This window comes from Monomorium pharaonis, chromosome 2 (genome assembly GCF_013373865.1).
Source record: "Monomorium pharaonis isolate MP-MQ-018 chromosome 2, ASM1337386v2, whole genome shotgun sequence".
NCBI classification, from domain to species: Eukaryota; Metazoa; Arthropoda; class Insecta; order Hymenoptera; family Formicidae; genus Monomorium; species Monomorium pharaonis.
The window spans coordinates 29,901,489-29,922,437 of record NC_050468.1 but is presented as its reverse complement, the minus strand read 5'-3'; the positions used below and the strand labels follow the sequence as shown (position 1 = coordinate 29,922,437).

The 20,949-nt window shown below is 31.4% G+C and overlaps 1 protein-coding gene across 4 annotated transcripts in view; it reads right to left on the bottom strand.

Moving 5' to 3' along the window:
* LOC105837893 (glycerophosphocholine phosphodiesterase GPCPD1) overlaps positions 1–20,949 on the bottom strand; it is a 29,886-nt gene that overhangs the window by 4,488 nt on the left and 4,449 nt on the right. Inside the window, exons 1-14 of one of the 4 annotated variants that reach the window (XM_012683056.3) lie at positions 12,965–13,312; positions 8,081–8,199; positions 7,762–7,961; positions 7,242–7,411; positions 6,805–6,983; positions 6,457–6,594; positions 6,261–6,371; positions 4,342–4,495; positions 3,947–4,100; positions 3,144–3,369; positions 2,324–2,398; positions 1,030–1,185; positions 488–915; positions 209–353 (exon numbers count right to left, since the gene is read on the bottom strand). In XM_012683056.3, coding sequence (XP_012538510.1) covers positions 209–353; positions 488–915; positions 1,030–1,185; positions 2,324–2,398; positions 3,144–3,369; positions 3,947–4,100; positions 4,342–4,495; positions 6,261–6,371; positions 6,457–6,594; positions 6,805–6,983; positions 7,242–7,411; positions 7,762–7,961; positions 8,081–8,119 — 2,175 coding nt within the window. In that variant the 5' untranslated portion in view covers positions 8,120–8,199; positions 12,965–13,312. The other 3 variants (XM_036282481.1, XM_012683057.3, XM_012683058.3) reach the window with 3 other exon arrangements.

Genomic DNA, 20,949 nt, shown 5'->3' with positions numbered 1-20,949 from the left:
AAACAAGAACCGTGACATACGAATGTAATAAAGGAAATCTAGCATACTATTGTACCTATCTCCTTTTTCGTTCTATTGTTTACAAAAACGAGCGTTTAATTTAATTTTTACATTATTTATAAAGTCCTTAAGAGAATCTGTAGAAGTTGCTGTATATTTGAGATATTCTTACGTATGTTACATATTAATAATCTTAAAACGTGATTACCTTTTCTGTGTTAAGGGGAGTAGAGATTTGTGTTTGCGGTGTTTGGCTGCTATGTGCTAAGGCTATCAGCTCTGTTTGGCGGCTTTCTCTAGCGTCCACTAAGAATATACTCTCTTTCACTTCTTTCGCATTATATTCATCGATTCTAAAAATAATATTAAAAATGTAAAATACATGAACATCTGAGATTATCTTTCTCCAGTGAAACAATTATTATCTTAATATTTTCAATCAGATTAAATTATTGATTTTTGAATTGGATTTTGTCGCATTGCTTACTTATCGTATATGACCGCATGTAAGCCGAGTTTCTTCAGATATTGGATAGTTTCTTTATCATTGTTGTCGTCGCCCCAGCAGAAAATAATCAATCCCGCGTCCTTGACTAATTTAACTTGAGATGGATCCCGAAGAATATCTTCGGTATGGACGTTAATTCCTAGGATATCCGCGGCTAATGCGTGTCTCATGGCCATTGGTACCGTTTGGCATCTTGGGTCGTGATAAGTGGGATACTTTGATGTGACGCCTTGCGTTAAAAATACTACTGGATACTTGTTTTGTTTGAGACGAATCATCGCGCAGATATCAGGATTGAACGAAGAAAACACGATTTTTCGGTCACCCCCGTATTCTAATACCACTTTCAAAATAATATCTAGATACATATTGAGATCGAAGGGATGATTGAGTTCGAATGTGCCGTCCTGAAACAGAAAGATTAATTTAACCCATTATTAACTGAGTTAATAATAACAAAAAAGGGGGGGGGACTTAATAATAGAATAAGAAAAATGTGAAATTATTAAAAGCGTCTTCACCTTCAATTGCATCGTCCATTTAATTTCGATATTACACCCAACGTGTTGCTCGAGTTCTTGCAGCACAGTTTGCAGCGTAGGGAAGGGCTGATGATCTTCCAAATCTTCATCAAAGAATCTTGGATTCTTTTCACGGCCTTCGGCCACGTGATAAACCTAAAAAAATGTCTAATGAAAAATATATACACATATTTAATTATAAAAGTTGACAAAGTCGATAGCTCATATTATCATCGACGTAATGAAATTCCAAGCAAGACAAAACAATCGTATGTCTTATGCACATACATCTTGTAATTTCGTGCCGTTTGTGATACATTAGCATGCTATGATCGAAATTGTACAAGATGTGTCAGAAACATTTTAGAGAACTGAGCTGCAAGAAAGCAATTAAAAGAAAAAATATCTACATTCCAGCATTTTCATTTTGGGACAATTTTTGAAAACATTATCTTAATAAAATGTTCTCATTAATTTCCCATCTCAACTCAGTCCTGAAATTTTATCTTCGCCTTTGAAGATTTAATTCAAAATGTGAGCATTTGTATAGTTGTAGGGGAGGGGGAGATAAAATCGCTGATCAATAATTTTTTAAAAATATAGAATGTTTAGAAATATTAGAAGCAATTTCGTGACATTAATTTAGCCATATTTTGCATTTTCATAATGATTTTACATTGGATCAATCAATCTTATGACCTGCTACAAACTATTAGACTGAATGTTCATCGATTATGTATTGTTTTTAAAAGCGACTTGTGTCAATAAAACTGAATTTTCGCGATATTTAGTTTTAATCTGTTTATCACAAAGGTTTACTATTAAGAATTATAAATCTCGTAAGTAACTAATGGCGAATTCGGTTGGGTGCACCAGTGCGCACTAGTGCGCCCTCGTTCAGTGTTTCGTATTCGGTTGCCTTGTATTTAGAATGGGAAAAACTAAACTGCACTAAACGAGGGCGCAATCAATGCGCACTAGTGCGCACTGGTGCAATCCAACCGAATTCGCCATAAGAGTTACTTTTAGAATTGTGAAACTGCAAATTTTATCAAAATTTTATCAAAATTAACGTTTGGCAAGATAGAAAGAGATAAGTTATAGATAAACATTCAATTTTAGATTCTAAGAAAAACACAACGTTGCAGAAAGAATTATTTCTCGTAATAGCTGTAGTATTCGAGATATTAATAGATTTGATCGCTTGATAGCTTTTTAAAAAAAGCATGCAAGTCGAATGAATATACTGGTTATAAGTTTTGAGTTAGCCGGCGCAAGCCATATAAAAGCTCACCAATCTGTTACCCTGTTCAGCTTTATCAACGTAATAGAGCACCTTACCCAACGAATCCTTCGGGTAATTATAATCCTGTTAAATATTAAAAAATAGACAAATACGAAAGAGCATGTCATTTTTTTATGTTGATGTGTGAGCTAATGGACGTTACGTACGACATACTCCTGCGTAGTAATCTACTTTTCCTTTATCAAGATTAAAGGGACATAAAAAGCAACACATTGATACGCGAAGCATTCCCGTGTTTTTCATCATTCATCTAGTGTTACATGACTAACAATAATAGATGCAATTGTTAATTGAGCCAACAGAAAATCAATGAAAAATATGAATAAAAAATAATCTTTTTTAAAATAAAAAAAAATTTATTAAAAAGCTCAATAATTTCATAATTATAGTGTACAATCATGTGTACATTATTAATCTTTATCTAGCATACTTAAAAAAAATCAGACTTGTAGTCCGTTTTTTTCTTTTAAATAATAAGAGATAAATACATCTTTCAATACATTCTTCTATTGGTTCAATTAATCATATGTCCCAAGAGCACAATATTAATCTTTAGATATAATTTAACATACAGCCAGTTTCTATAAATGTTAGTTGTCATAAAAAATATAATGAAATAAAGTAAAAGATACATATATTCATTCAAGACTATATATTGTTTAAATGTAACATACTAATTATTAGCATTTGATAAACGTTATTATAATACAAATTTAGAAGAATAAGTTTTCAAATATGTTTAAAAGTGCAAGAAATGAAAATGCATGACATAAAAATAACAGAATTCATTGTAATTAATTTAATTTACCTTGAGTAGATGAAGCTGCTCTAAAGTAAGATCCTTAACAGGTATTTCCAGCATATCCATAGCCTCTATCTGCTTCTTACGCTTCATCGAGATGGATACATAAAAGTCGTGGTAGATCACAGGTATAAGGTCCTTCGATAGTTGAACATCGAATTCGACCATATCGGCACCGTGATATGACGCAGTCTTCAAAGATGCAATTGTGTTCTCGCGCACGTTAGCACAGCTATAAAGATTTTACATCTTCATAAATAAAGTACAGAAGAAAGGAAATTTACTATAAAATTATAAATATCCGAAGTTTGTTTAATATTATATGTTTACTATTTGTACACAATTCAAAAGCTAATAAAACGCCTTAATGCATTGTCTTCCATTGTCATTCATTTTTTAAATAAAAATTCTCAAATCGCAAAAATGTATACGAATAAATACGGCATATTTATTATTAATCAATTGTCTGCATTTTGTATTTATAAAAAAATGAAGGAAACAATTTTGTCAAAGAGAGGGGGGAGAGGGGGGAGAGAGAGAGAGAGAGAGAGAGAGAGAGAGAGAGAGAGAGAGAGAGAGAGAGAGAGAGAGAGAGAGAGAGAGAGAGAGAGAGAGAGAGAGAGAGAAAGAGAGAGAGAGAATTTAAATATAAAATTTTTAAAAACTTCCATAAGTATTAATAAAATCCCATAAAATTCATTTTTTACACAATTTTCAAGAATACAAAAAATTTCCTGAAAATTACAAAACAGACTTTTGTTTTCACCATATTAATAAATATAAATGTTTAGATATAAAAATAAACTCACTTCTTCGTTTCAAATTTGAAAGATGTACCAAGTCCTCTGTGTCCTACATCTAAACCTGACCAACGCTGTTCCCAATGCTTCGCGTATGAAATGCTCATGTCCCATGGATGATCTGGTATTGGTTTTATGAGAACGTACTCCACTGTTAATTGGCCTATAATGTAATAGCTTATTGCAGAACAAAACAATATATATGAGGATTATTATTTATGAAATGCAATTGTAAATCCATCAATTATAATGCAATTAACAATCAATGTCGTTATCTTTGAATACCATAAAGTTCGAATATGCTATAAATATTTTCTAAACTATACAATAATATCTAAAGTTTAATTTCGACTAAAATAATGTAAAAAAAATCTTTACATATTTGTTATAAAATTTTTACTTACCAATAGGTCTATGTTTTGTACTAGTAATTGGTACGGTCAGAAGTCCGACGCTAGGTTGTAAAGCGCCTGGCAAAATGTAGCTGAAACCAATGTGATTTGGTGGTTCTCCTGGGAAACACCTTGAGCTGTACACGTAGTAGTCCACTAAGTACCCCTGGAAAAACAGTCTACTTAATGCTTCATCGAAAAGACCCTAACACTTTAAACAACACCAATATGTTTCTTTCAATACAATCTTAGCTCATTCATTTTTCGTGCCCACTTCAATATTAATCATGTTCTATGATTCAGGCAAATAAGAGCTTAAAATATTAATTGTTTCTGGTTTCGAAATAAGAATTTGTGTTTCTTTCTTTGCCAAAAGATGATTTATATTGCTTCGAAATTTGATAATAATTCGCGAATATTCCTTTAGCACACATCTTGCGGTAAACTAAGTTGCCCGAAGCTTCCGGCGTAAAAATTTTGAAACTTAAACTACGTTCTGATATACACTGCAAGTACTGAAAATTTACAGTTTACGTTACATATACTGTAAATTTTCAGCACTAATAGTGAATTTCAGGACACAGCCTTGGCTGAATCGTTGGCAATCATAGGCAAGAGCAACAAATTTCTGGTAAACTAGCAATGAATCAGATCAATAATTGCTAAACGTTGTACACTGCCTGGTGACGCGTATTCCGCAACACCTGCCGAGATCATTCAATGTTAAATTTCGACAGAGCGAAATAGAAATAAAAAGATTAGAAAGAGCAAGTCAGCAACGTTTGCAATTCGTATTCAGAAGATTTTGACAGCATAGATTCTGGCATTGGCCGCACAGCGGTGACACGTACGGTACAGAAGAAGTCGGTCAGAGCTAGAAAATATTAGTAATATACTAAAAGGATATAGGAGTGATGGGAATCTCACCATTTTCGACGCACACAGATGGATATGAGATGTGATAGCGTTGATATCGCAACATTTTTAGGAGTTTACGGAATGGCTGCGACTTGCGTAAATCGAAGAAACAACGGGCATAAACAAAATAAAACGGAAGGCCCGATCTATCTGGAATTTGCGCAACTATTTGTCGTTGTTAATTGTTCAATGTATGTAGTTTTGATAAGAAACAAAAGCACACACGAGACGATTTACGAGAGACCAGCCAAAGGATGGGTCTGGTAAGGTGAACGACGATCAAAACCATCATATCTCTGTGTGATGTCATGTGACACAGATGTAAAGTGGTAGACGATGCTTAGCATCGATACATCAGATTGCATGTTAGCATCATCATTTGCACCAGAGGTCTTGCTTTTGTACAAGTTGAAGAGGTCGTCTTCGTGTTCCTCGGGACTGGACACCACGCGATCACGTCACTGCTGGCATTTCCGAGGAGGGAGATAGCTGCTGGGCAAGTTTAATTATCGTTTACCAAATAATTCGAATAAGTCGCGCGAGGAGACGTGGCCAGCCTACTCGTGGTCTACTGAAAACTCACATGGTATGGTCAATGCGTATTCTTAGTGTGCTCAGCTCATTTTGTGAATCACATCACTAACCAGTAATTTATTGCTCTGCTGTGCCAACGATTCTTATTCTCCAGTCATGTTGCACACAGGTTCCCCTTTTCAAAAATTTGAGCGCGTGTATAAATAATTTTGCGTGAAAGGCCAAATATAAGGGGAACGCCAGTGAATTTTTTATTTCGACATCGAAGTCATTACATTGCACGCACATCGAAGAAGCGGATGTGATATTTTTGAAAACGCATGAAACTACAAACTGATATAGTTGAAGTATAATAGGATATTCGCATTCGAAGTGTACAGTACTAAAATCGCAAGCAATGCAAGCAATAAATCCCAGCTTTTCACATAGTGTATATAGTATGATGCCTAGTGATGAGATCTATCTACGTGGAAACTTACAATTGTTTCAGGATACCGAACGGCAACATTGAAGATTAAAAATTCGTCTTCATTGTAACAGCGGCCGAATTGCTCCTGGAACGTGAATCTAGCCTCCTCGTCATCCATCACCTGGAAATATATATAAATATTGCTTAACTTTATTCGTATACGTGTATGGCGACGTGGTAAAATAATATTTAAAACTGACACTTACAGCAATTTCTGTAATACTGGTAAAAGTGGGTTGATCAACAATATCCTGTGTATCCATAGAAAGACTATCATCTATACAGTCGCCTCCAAACTGTTGCAGTTCTAAAGAATTATGTCTAACTAGATTTACAGGTGTCATCTGTAACATAAGTAAAACATCAGTCATCATCCATTTTAAAAACATTTTGTGAAAAAATTTAATAAAATATCTATTTTAACATATTATATTTAATATTATTTAAAAAATAAACAATTTATTAATTTAAGCAATTTATTTTTTAAATTAAAATGTAATTTTTTTAAAAATAGAAACGCTAAACAATAGAAATGAAATGGAATAATCGCATACCTTAATATGAACTTTTTTGTTTTGTAGCCGATTTTTCCACAGTTTAATGGGATTATTAAAAAGTTTAAATTGTATCACAGTTTCATCTGTCAGCCAACCTCGTTCGATTTTGCAATAATTATTATGATAGCCAAATTTATCAGGATCTGGCAATGTATCATTGTCAAAATTGCTTGGTGCTGCAAAATAGCTTGATTATATATGTAGTTACAAGATATTTTTAAAGATAATGTATATGCTTGACAAATTTATCCTTTGTAATATTTGTAGTTTTAAGGCGCATTCGGAAAACAATGTCAGCGCTTTAACAGTATTGCGTCATTCTATATTTACGTTCATTAAACATTAAAAACTGATAGAATGATGCAATAGCGCTGACAATGTGTTCCCCGAACACGCCTTTAATCATTAAACAAATATAGTCAATAGATACATACTATTTTTCTTAATTAATCGTGGTGTCATATGAGTTTCCCATCTGCGAATAATCAGAGTTTTGGCCGAATTTTTAGTGCCGTTTGATTGGCAGATGACAGCTATAAAATATCGAAACTCGATATTTGCATCAATGGGAAGAGCAACCTTTTGCGAGAATATTCGCCCGTCTCTGAAATAATATAGCTATTTTGTAATACATAAAGTATGCATAATAAAGATGAATAATATCTTCACATATAACTGAAAAAAAAAGAACAAATGCTTCAAGTAAATATTTACAAAAGTACAAACATGTATTCAAATATAAATATTTGTCAGTACATTTCCATATCATTGTTTTCAAATTGTAACTAAAATTAATTGTTTTTCAAAATATTAATAATAAAGCATATAATCAATTAATAATATATAGAACATTTAATAAAATTTTTATGTGTTTAAAGAACGACAATGAAAAAGATTTTGTATATATAACTGCCGTAATTAATCAATATTTCTTTATATTGTATGTATACTTACTCTTCAAATATACCATCAGCTGCATTCTCTCCATCTTCACTATAGAAATCACCACTACTGTTATTGTCTAACAGTATAGGAGACTCTCGCCGACTATTATTTTCCTGTGTCATTAGAATGGCTTGGTTATGATTCCAAGCACCCAACTCAGGTAAATTTCCAACAACATAAACCCCTTCATTTTTCTCCAAGTTAGGTACCTTTAGATTAAAAAAAAAAGTGACAAATAGGTACAAATATTCATGTTTAGTTCTCTTCAAACTAAAATAGCTGGAAATATTTTCAAATTAGTATTGAAGAATTTCACAGGAAAAATTACCTGGACTCTAAATATCCAGTCTCTTTTAGACCCCCTCATGTCGGAATTTTCTTCGGCCGCCACTTCGGTGATGATAAACTCACGTGGTGTTTGTTCGATTTTCTCCTTGCCTCTTCTTCCTAAAAAAGTGCGTCCAATGTATATTACTGTGTCTTTTTTTTCTGATTAAGTTTCTGTAATTCTTTGTATTTATGATACGCGTTACGCATATTCAGTTAAGATTCTAAATTTGATTTTTTATGCAGGTTAGTTATTATAACGCTCAGATATAAACTCGCGACTAATATTTATAATTTTTCATTAAAAAATTGTTTAAGTTAAATTTGTTAGATTTCATACAACTAGTTTCACACAATTAAAGCATGCTACAGTAAAACATGGTAAGTTTACCAAAATTGTGCAAATATGTTTAATTGTATGAATAGATTGTAAATGATGTATTTTAACACATATGGATATTTCGTGTAGAACACTGTGGTGCAAGAATAAGTGTATAGAATAAGCGGAAAAAAGGTAGTGCAACTCTTACATTTTATCTTATAGCAAATTCGGTTGCTTGCACTAGTGCGCACTAAGTGCGTACTAAGGCTTGTTTACATATTTTACATCAGTATTCTTATATTTAAGAATACACGTTCAAAAACTATTTAACCAAAAAAATAATTCTATGGATGTTGTATAGATCATTTTACTGCTTAAAAAGTATTTTAAGAAGAATTTAAGATGATTCTTAAATAAAAAATTGACTATAAACAAGCCTTAATATACACTCAGTGCGCACTAGTGCAAGCAACCGAATTCGCTATTATATATTTACGTTTTAAAATTAAAATTATTTTATTACAATTTTTTAAAAAATTAAAACTTATTAAAACATTTTACAGATACTGATACTTATATCTTTAGTTGTTAATTAACATTTTTTATCAAATTTTGATGTTAGTTTTTAAGAAAACTGTTCTGTTTCTCCTGCAAATTAAAAAAAGGCACTTATAATGCTTTGCTTTGGCATGCATCTTGATTATTCAAAACTAAACTGGATCATTTAAAAAATTTAGCAACAATAAAAATAATAAATATCGTTGTCTGATTAATATCAATATATTATTGCATTAAAGTATAAGATAAGTAGTTTACCTATTCAAATTTTGTAAAAAAATTCCTTAAAAATTCCTGATTTTTTCAAGAATTTATTAAAAATTGCAGATATAAGATTTTTTTATGCTTCAAAATAAATTTATCTTATTACATTTTTAAAAATATTCTTTAATCATACAATCACTAAGAAAAAATGAATTGTTTTAAATATTAGATTTGGAAAAGTATTTAAAGGTAAATATAAGTAATGCATGATTAAACGCATGACAACAATTTAGAACAATTATTTTATATTATTAATTTTTTAAATAAAAAGGCTCGTGGTTTATACAAAAAATGTATGTAGATGTGTACGCTACATTTGTTGCTAATCGATTGCATTATCAAGAAAAAAAAATCGAAAAAAAGGGAGATAGAAACTTAAATTTAAAGTAAAGTTTCCCAAAAAGTTTTTTGAATATCAATAACATCCCATAAAAATTCATGATTGTTAAAGATAAAAAATAAATTCCCCGAAAATTCCAGGTTTTCCCGCTTGTTCCCAGTAACGAATATTCTGCCAATTAAAAAATTCAGAGTTCAAAAAGTGATATAAAACATGTAATGTTAATTTAGAATAAGGAGTATTACAAATATGTGTTATGATATCATTATGAATTATATATGTATATGTGCATGTGTGTATATATATATATATGTGTGTGTGTTTGTGTACACACGCACGCACACACGCACGCACACACATACACACACATACACATATACATACATAATTCATAATGATATCATAACACTTATAAATATATATATAGACACAATAAAGACTACTTAGTAGATATTGAATGACTTTACATTTACATTTTAGCATTTTAAAATAATAGTTTTTTTTACCTTAGTTTAAAACACAAATAAAACATAAAACATTGTCTTAAACAAAAAACATTTTTTGTTTCAAATAAAACAGTTTTTTGCCAATCCTGTTATATGCATTATTCAATTTATGAATGAACTTTATGTAAATTGTATATGCATATATGTATACTCATTCAAATAAAATTGATGTGTGCACACACACACACACACACACACACACACACACACACACACACACACACACACACACACACACACACACACACACACATCAATTTTATTTAAATGAGTATACATATATACATATATATACAATTTACATAAAGTTCATGCATAAATTGAATAATATATATAACAGGATTGGCAAAAAACTTTTTTTATTTAAAACAAAAAATGTTTTTTTGTTTAAAAACCAATGTTTTATGTTTTATTTGTGTTTTAAACTAAGGTAAAAAAAACATGTTTTAAACAAGCAAAAAACTTGATAGCTTTGATCCGTGCAAATATTTAAATTTTTTGCTAGCTCAAATATTTTATACAATTTATGTTGAGAGTTAATCACGAGATTAATTAATTTAATAAAAATAGGAAAGATACCAAAGTACTTATTATATATTAAAATTAAATATTATTAACTACAACTACAAACTACTGATCTACTATTATTTTAAAATGCTAAAATGTAAATGTAAAGTCATTCAATATCTACTAACAATAAGTAGTCTTTATTGTGATGACTGTTATTGGATAATATCCAAAAATAAATATTCTGCTAAATTATAGAATAATACCCATCTTATCATTTTTAATTTTTATTTTAGTATTTATATCTTTATGTGCTACATAAATAATATAAATAAAAAACTAAATAAAAAAACTAAAACAAAAACATTTTTGTAATATACACATCTATTAGTTTTTGTTTTTTTGCAATTTTTTCTAAATAATCACGTGTTTTTAATTACAGTGTTTTAAACAGTTCTAAACAGTAGTGTCCATTGTTTTAAACAAGTTTTAATCAGTTTTAAACAAATTGCTTAAAACATACCAACTCGGGCATATAATGAATTATATTAAGGGTTAATATCAAGGGTTTAATATTAAGGTATTAATTGTACAATGTATGTAAATATGTCACATTTATATCCATCGAATCGATTAAGTATATCTTACAAAAAAAAAAAATCAAAGGAATTATTTTGTTAAAAAGAAATAAAATTTAAAAGTAAAATTCCAAAGTAAATATCAATAAAATCTCATAGAATTCTATTTTCAAGAGCAAAATAGAAATTGCCTGATTTTTTGCCAGTAAAATACACATCCCGATAAGATTATATTATTATATAATCTTTCATCACTTCCGCAAGAATTCTACGGTATCGATTTTGCGAATCAATTATAATTTTGTATACTGAAGAAAATCATTGACGCTATATTATCAATAATAAAAAAAGATTCATAGGAAAAAACGTGTGAAGCATACGCAACAAATAAGATACGCTTTTTCTTACAAGTCTGTGAGGCATCCCGTTAAAAAATTCCCATACTAAATCGGAAAAAATCAACACGTGTGACTAAAGCAGCGATAAACAGTTTGATGCAATTCTGGTTACAGTTACCACATTTCGCTCCCTATTTCTCTCTCTCTCACACACACACACACACACACATCAAACGTTTAGTGACGCATGGTGACGCTTAGTAAGTTATTTTACAGGCGCAGATCCATATAAATATTCAAACGTATACCGATATTCAAAACAAGCGGAGATTCGCCTTGTAATTTAATCAGGATAACGGATTATATTTTCACGAAATGACTTATGTTGGGGCATACTTCTGATTCTTAACGTCATATTATCGTCGCGCAGATATGATATACGGTAAAAAGAGCTGCGCAACATTTTAATTTCATGATAACGTTGAGAGAGAAAGAGAGAGTAACGATATCTCTCCTGGACAGCATCGGCTCTCGGAAATATTATTCGCGAGAAAATTCTAAAATGGAAAATTCTCGCGATCAGCGTAACAACGCGAACTCATTTCATCCCCCCCCCCCTTTCCTCAATGCTTCAGGCAGGACGACAATCTCATCGGTGGTACGCAAGTGCGGCCGTCGTTTTATACTTTTTGCGAATGAAATGGACGCATAATCGAACGTTCGGGGGAGGAAAATAACGGGAAAATAGCGTTGAGCTATACGACGAGAACGAGGCATCGTCGACGTGGCCGCCGAGCTCCGACAGCCGGATGACAGGCATCCGTTCGTCGTCCCCGTGCGACGTAAACCGATCGACGAAAGCCTTGGCAAGTCGGCACGCGACGGCACGACGCAACATGATCAACACAAAGAACGATAATTGGATTCTTGCGCGAGCGCGACTTTCTCCGCGCAAGGGGGGAGGGGAGCGGGGCGATGTAACGATCGACGGAAAAATCGTCCGCATCCGTTCCTCTCGCGCAAACGTGCTTCTTTTTTTTCCTCTCTCTTTCGGAGACACGCGCTCCCCGAACACCGAGTGTCCGACAGTGGCATATTTACCTGGCGAAGCTAGGCCAGCGGTGTGGCCCACTCGGAGAAAACACTTCGGAAAAACGCGTTTCCGCTCGTACCAGCTCGTACAGAACTCGTACTTCGTACTCGTACGTAAAACGCGTAAGAATAAACGAGGACAGCTGTCCGCTCTCCGAGTTCGGATGAGAGCGACTCTCTCTCTCTCTCTCTCTCTCTCTCTCTCTCTCCTTGTGGACGGGTGTTTTCTTTTTCTCTCTTTTTCCGTCTGCTCCGGAGCTCTGCCTCGAGAGACGTCGTTTTTTTTTTCCTTTTTCGTCGCGCGGATTCTCTTTCCTTTGTCGCGGACGGAAACACGCCGCTCGGCAAAAACGGGGGCGATATTATTATCATTAACTTACGACGTGGTAGAGTCTCGAGCTACGACGGCGAGCCTGTTCTTCGTAGTCCGTCGCTGTGCTCGCGCGACCTCGTCGTCGTCGGCGCCGCCGCTGCCCCGCCGTTCGATGACACTTCGCGTTATTTGACGAACGCCTGCGGCAGCCAGGAAGCTTCCGGATGCTTCACGCTACTCGACATAATCGTGACGCGACTCCCGCAGCTCACGTCCCGCACGAAACGCAATACACCGCACGTACGACGCGCTGACATGGAAATGACATGCACAACGATGGCGGACAACGACGAACGGCTCCGATCCGTTTCTTCCTTCGCTCGTAGACGGGTTAACCCGTCGACGCGACGGGTGGTAGGGCGGGCGGGCGCCAATAGAAAAATTCGTTTCATGCGGAGGAAGAAAATCCCATACTTGAAGTCCCTAGGACTAGAGAATTTGAACGCCGTACGAATTCCCTATTAGGTGGTCAAAAATTAAAATCGCTCGGTGCACCGCCAAAAGATTATTCGTATTTTTCATATTGATTTAAAAATATCATTTGAAATTTCATTTGAAAGTTAAAAAATTCTTGTCTAAGGGCTAAATAATTTATTAATAAATTAATTTATTAATTAATTTATTAATAATTCAAATAATATAAAATAACGAAATTATAGAAGTTTATAAAATTTGAACACAAATCGATTTACATCTCAAATAAAAACGCAAGCAGAAAAATTTTTTAGCATTATTTTAAATATATGTATAATATATTATGTCATAATCGTAAATCTAATTTTTTAAATCGTTAATTGTAAATTTAATTTATGTAACATGTAATTAAAAAAAATTATGCTCAAAATATATGTTTGCATAATCATTTGCATATCTGTTTGAAAATTATCTTAGCGTAATTATTGCTGAATACAATTTAGAGATTATTTTTATAATTATTGGACAAATTATTGTAAAACAAAAAAAAAACAGGAAAATATTACAGCATAAAATTGTTACAATTAATATAATTATTAAAACATTTATGTAAAAATTTCACAAAGAAATTTGGAGCAACATGTATGAAACATATAACACTACTTTAATCTTATTTTTAAATATTTGACGAATAATAAAATTAATTATTTATCAAAAATTGAAAAAATATAATCACGAATTTTTTGCGGGCAAAAAATATAATTTATGCTGCAACAATTATTACGAAAGTTTCCTTCTAGGAAATAAAAATAATGGCAGAAATTGTTGTGCGTAAGATAGCCGTATGTAAACTTCTTTTATTTTTATTCTTTTATTTTTAACCTTTTTGTTCCGGAATATAATATGAATTTTTTATGTATGTAACGCGTTCTTTAGTTTTCCGGTAATTAAAAATATTCGTGGTATTTAAATATGTATAATCTTTAAGGACCGAGGTTTCACAATCTTCAATTACCTTAACCGACCGATTATTTCATTGGAATTGGACTAATCGTATTTGTTAAGCAAAATTAACAAATGCGATTGGTCAATTCCAATAGAATAACTGGCCGATTAATTTAACCGAAGTTTGTGAAACCGGTCCTTAGATATTTCATATAGATTTTTTAGATTTTTAAAAAATATTTTTTAGATATCTTTAAGAAATCTTTTAGATTTCTTGAAAATATCTTTTAGATTTCTTCAAGGTGTCTTTTAGACATCGCCAGATATCTAAAAGATATCTCAAACTGTTGCATAAGACATTTTTTAGATCGCAAAAAGATATCTTTTTGTAAAAAATGCGAGATATCGCAAGAAATCGCAAGATTTGTTATTCGATCTAATCAACTACTCGATTTTTTTCAATTTGCCTACTAATTGTCGAATTTTTAAAATAAGATTCCTGCGTTTCGTTAGAAATGAAAACTTTTTCGAAATTATTTAATGCCGTACATGGAATGATAATGTTCAACAAGAAAACAAAAACAGCGCTACAAAAATTGCGCATTAATTAGCAAAGGGAATTGTTGCGTTCCTTTGAGCAAGGAAACGTGACCAGCATGCAACGATAAGTGATACAATATAACACGTGTAATTATAAACTTGTTTCGTACGTGCTTTTCGACGGCATCTATTACATTCAATACTACGAGTATACAATATTATTACATTCAGTGTAAAAAATGTACAGCTACATATATAAAAAGTTAAAGGAAAATATTTTTGAACATGTTTTAAACACGAACACATTTTCGAAAAAATACGGCACAGCACCGTTCTTAAAACTGTTTAACACCGTTAACACCGTTTCTTCTTAAAAATGTCGGAATAAAAGAAAAATGTTATACTTTTGATAATTGCTTTTTTATTAATGTATAATAAATTCTGTAGGTTTAAAAGTAATTTCTTTCCTTCGATAATACTATAATATAAATATACATATCACAGTAACAGTACATATTTGATTATAAACGAATTATATTATATAAATTCGTTTACTCGTTATTATTATTATGTCTGGAAAACTCCACAATTTCTTTATTTTGCGGATATTTAAAGAGAGTTTTTAGTTAGTTCTTATAGAAAATAAAATCGTGTGTTTGTCAGCGGTGAGCAATATTTATTCCTTCATTTTTGGGGGAGTTTATTATGACATGATCAAATAATGAACAGGAGAGATGTAGCTGAAGTTAGCAGCCAAAGGCAGCAGTCAAACGCCGAGCGGCCACGATCGAACGTCATATAGGCGTTTCCAGGGGGCACCATTTAATCAAACATTAAAAATTCCCTGGTTATGAGATTTTTAACGAACTTTGAAAAATTTGCATAGGGTTTAGTCGTTATAATACATAATCGATCATTTGCGACAAGACTTGTAATTTACCAATTGTTATAAATTTTTTAAACTAATTTTTATCGTTTTCCGCACCTCACGCCTAAATGCAAAGTACGAATTTCTCCAAATTCGGCTGGAAATATCTTTCCGTAACGTACAATCGACTGATCGATCATTCGCGAGAGGATGTGCATTTTCCCAATTGTTATAAATATTTTTTAAATTAATTTTTTTCGTTTTTTGAGTCTCACGCCTAAACGCAAAATACGATTTCCTCCAAATTTGGCTGGAAATATCTTTCCGTAACACACAATCGACTGATCAATCATTCGCAAGAGGACGTGCGTTTTCCTAATTGTTATAAATATTTTTTAAATTAATTTTTATCGTTTGGTGCGCCTCACGCCTAAACGCAAAATATGATTTCCATCAAATTTGGCTGGAAATATCTTTTTGTAACGCACAATCGACTGATCGATCATTCGCGGGAGGACGTGCATTTTCCTAATTGTTATAAATATTCTTTTAATTAATTTTTATCGTTTGGAGCCGTGGAACCGCTACGTCCTCGTCGTCAGCTCTGAGTGCGGCAAAAAGCGGTAATGTATTTTACAAAAAAAAAATTGTATTATTTTGGTAATCAACTATGTTTTGCAAAAGTGCATTTTCATAAAAATTTCTCATATACGGTTAATTAAGTCGTTCTAGACTTCAAAAAATATTTTCGTAGAAATTTAAAGATAGCGTTCCTTGTATTCATCTAACGAACGTAATTAACAATTTAAAAACACCTATTTTGTAATAAAATTTGTAATTTTTATAATAAAATTCGACACCGACGAACAATAAGGATTCCTGTTTTTCGGAAGAACATTATTCCAATATTTTTAATAATATTATATCGTAATGTCAGTAATTTAGCCTTTTTAAGATACAGACTCACAACGACCTTGATCGTGATCTTAAAGATTTATTAGAGAAACTTGCTTTATTTGTGTATGAATATGCCCCGTTGAATTTGTCGTTTTCTGCCGCTAGTAAGAAAAATCTATACGCTAAATTCATAAATTAATAAATATTTAGAAATAATTAGACAGTACAATCGACAATTATACTCACTAAAATTAAACAACTCGAACGGAGGATAATAGAAACAAATAACCATTTAAATAAATAATTCGCTAAGAGCGGTGACAATCATATCAATAGATGAGCTTAGACTTTTGAAAATCGTAGCAACTTTACTTAAAGCTCATTAATATGCATCATAAGCGGAAGATCCTATTAATTGAAATCTAGACCTTACTAATCACCCATTTACATTCAAAATTACCTTTCAAGAACTTCTATAAAATACGGCTTATCGAAACTTGAACACACCTTATGTTAATTAAGCTAAAATATTTATGTGATGTTTATGACGTAAGAATCGTGCGTTTTTAAAAATGTTAAATAAATTTCGAAACGTTTCGACTATACAAGTATAACCGTTACACTTGTTTTTGGCGCTTTGTCGAATACTTTGCGTGTTTGTTGCTTGTTCTAATATTGTCTGAGATCAACATATATAAGTGTATCGTTTTTTGCAATACACACAGTTTATGTTATTCATAAATTACATATTCCATTGATTTTTTAGTTTTCTCGACAAGACTTTTTGACTATCTATTCTGTAGTTTTAAGATGAAAATCGATTTGCGGAAAAATTTTATTATTTATTTGATTGGATTATTTATTCGTTTTTATTTGTTATACATTTTTATAGACGATATGCATTGTTTTATGGTTGTTTAATAGTTATCATTTTTTAACTGTTAAATTATAATTCGTTTGCATTAATTCACTCATGTATAAGTTCATAAATATTGGTAATTTGTTACGACTGAAAAGGACTATGTATAGTTGAAACGTTTTGTTTAACATTTTTAGTTGTTTTTTAGTTGCATTTATAATTATATATTTTTTATTTAATAAATTATATTGTATTAGGATAATTGTCTTGGCTCGATATATTGACCCGTTTATCGTATTATTTTTGGTTAGCATTAACGAGCTCTTTATATTTGTTTGGTTTTTGTAATTCTAAAGAACTAATAATAATCTTTTCTTCGCTTTTCATAATACATATACGCACACACACCGACATATTATTATTTATTTTTTCGAATATTATTTTTTCTGTACATAAAAATTATATTAACATACAGAGAGTTTGTTATAGGCATAAAAAAATTGTTGATAAAAATATTATCAAAAAAATTGTAAATAATTTGTTTAAACAATTTTCAAAAATTATTTTAGCATGTGTTATACATTAGAATGATTCTGATAGCATGTTACACTTCTGCATACTCCGGCCAAACACTGATTGATCAACTTTATTTATTAATAATTCAGTAAATAATAATAATCTGAGCCAAAATTAGTAAAAAAACTTTTAGTTTAAAATTTTACTTTCTTTTGCTTCGTAAAATATAAACTAATCATTCTGGGATACATATCTGTATTTATTATACGTATACATATAATTTATACAAATTATATATACATAGTATATATATATATATATATATACTCAAAGTAAATATTTTATATTACAATGATAACTGCGAACACATACCTTGATCAAAAATTAGAAACTTGTGACACAGATTCGTCAACATCTCGTCTAATTACGACCTCTCGTATTACGCTCTATATTTATGTCCCACATTTAGCGTACGATCACTAGATCTTTATTATATGCAATCTTTTTAAAGATTGATCAGTAGATGTTGTAAATCTTAAACTGTAAGAAATTGATCATTTAGAATAGAAAATGTGAGAAGAATAATTGATTATAATTGGATAATTTCTTACGGCATAAGGTTTATTGCATTTATTGTAGGCAGACTATAAGAATTATTGTGCACACAAAAAAAATGTAAGAAGTAAGATGTGAGCAATAAGGAAATTAATAGTTTGTATTTGCTACCGTTTATTACATTAATTATACTTTAAGTTCTTGATTGTAATTGACTAATTCGCTTACTGCTTCAATTTATTGTTTAATTAATTTTATATCATGGCCTTAGGGATTCATCTATTAATAGATATAGCTTAAGTCGTAAGAAATTGACCAATTACATAAGAATGTGAGAAGAATAATCGATTATGATTGATCAATTTCTTAAGGTATAAAGTTTATTACATTTATTGTACACGGACTATAAAAGACAAGAGTATATAAAGATTGAAATAAGTCTCTCGATTGCTGTGTAATAAGCAAAAATATTTTACATATTATTTTTATGAAACCAGAAGATTCAACTAACGTTATTTGTATATGTATATAAAACAAAAAAGCTTTCTATAATTTCTTAAAAATGCAAAATAAACAAATAATTATTTAAATAAAGTTCAAGTCTAAGTTTTGCATTTTGTGCGTTTTTGTTAAAAAAATATCTCGCCCGTGTACGACGAGCGTAGCGGCAACACAATTGCGATTGTTGCCATCTGCCCCCTCTCCTCCCTGACTATCTTGGTATTTGCGATGTAAATAAAATAGAATAACAATGAATATGTTGAATCAAGTCTTCATTCCTGATGCGAACGTAAGCGTCTGCACGCGTGAGCGTCTGAGCTTGGTTTGCGTAACGCGAGCGGTTTGTCCGCTCTAAATTAAAAGCGTACCGAAATGCTGCGTAGCAAATCGGAGCGAGATGCAGCTGCAGCCGTGCGGCACAGCGAGTGTGTGTGCCTGCTGTGATAAGAGCGTATCGAATTACGAGCGAGGAAGCCAAAAGTGGTGTGAAGAAGGATCATTAAGGTCAAAGTAACATTTCTGCGAAACATTTCCGGGAAATTGTGCAGGAAGTCTAAGAACGTCGCCCTCCCCTTCACCACTTTAACCCTGGAATTTCCCGTGCGATAATGTACGCTGTAATTATTTAGAAAGTTTATATTTCCGCACGTAGAGGCGCGATAAATATCTGAGATATAGTCCTTATTCGTAAATATCAAAATAGATAAAATAAAAAAGAAAGATAAAAAGGTTTTCTTTTTATATACCTGGAAATAAAGTGACTGTCTCTTAATTATGAGTCATTTATAAGGTTAAAATAATTTTCATTGATTCGTGTAAGTTTAATGAACAAATATTTAAAGGAGTTGTTAATATCAATGTAAACAGTAAATATTATGATTTTTAAATAAGACATTATATACCTAATTAATCGACATTGTGAATTTTTAAAAAATATGAAATTTTCACGTATAAGTCCTAATTATGAGTTAAGATAATTAAACGTATATTAATGTACATTTTTAATGTATGTTATTGTATGTATTAAGTACACCGAGAGAATTTTCTTTTAAAAATTACCCTGAAAATCGTGGTAATTGTGAGACAACGTAACCTTTGAAGAATTTTGCCATACTTTTAACAAAATTTACTAAAATTTACTAAAATTTAGTAAAATTTGAATAAAATTTGGCGAAGTTTTAGCAAATTTTGTCAAAAGTATAGTAAAATTATTTAAAGTTTACATTGTCCCACAATTATCACGATTTTCAGAGTAATTTTTAAGAGAAAATTCTTTCCGTGTATGCAATATATTAAGAGTATATCCATACTTTCAGAAAATTGTTAAACAGGTTTATAGAATTCATTAATGGTAATTATTGATAATTTGCTGCTTTTTCCTTAAATATTTATTACAAAAGAATTAAAGAATGTAAAAAAATTTCTGCAATTTTATTAATACTTATATGTTTGCAAAATATTTAATTGTGCAAATTTGACTCATAGTTATAATATAGTCAACCCGTAATTGAGACTGTCGCCTTACATTCCGATTTTCTTTTTATGCAATTCTTCGGATATGCCACGTGAGGACAAGTTTAAAGTGCAGGAATATTGTGAAATGTGTCTTTTAATTGATATTCGTAAAGTTATCTTTTCTTAAGAATCTTTATGGATGGATTTCTGATTGAAGACAATGAGCATTAGTGACCATCATGACTTTCGCATTTGTTAATATATATCAATGCTATTCCAATCATCGTCGATTTGTTACATTTTTTTTATAGGACGTTGCGATACATCCTAGTCATTGTAATTTATCAAGCGCATTATGGCCTCTTTCAAGAACAATTTATCACCATTTACGCATTAGATCGACGTCTAACAATATTTACCATCGCGTTATATTACGCGCGCA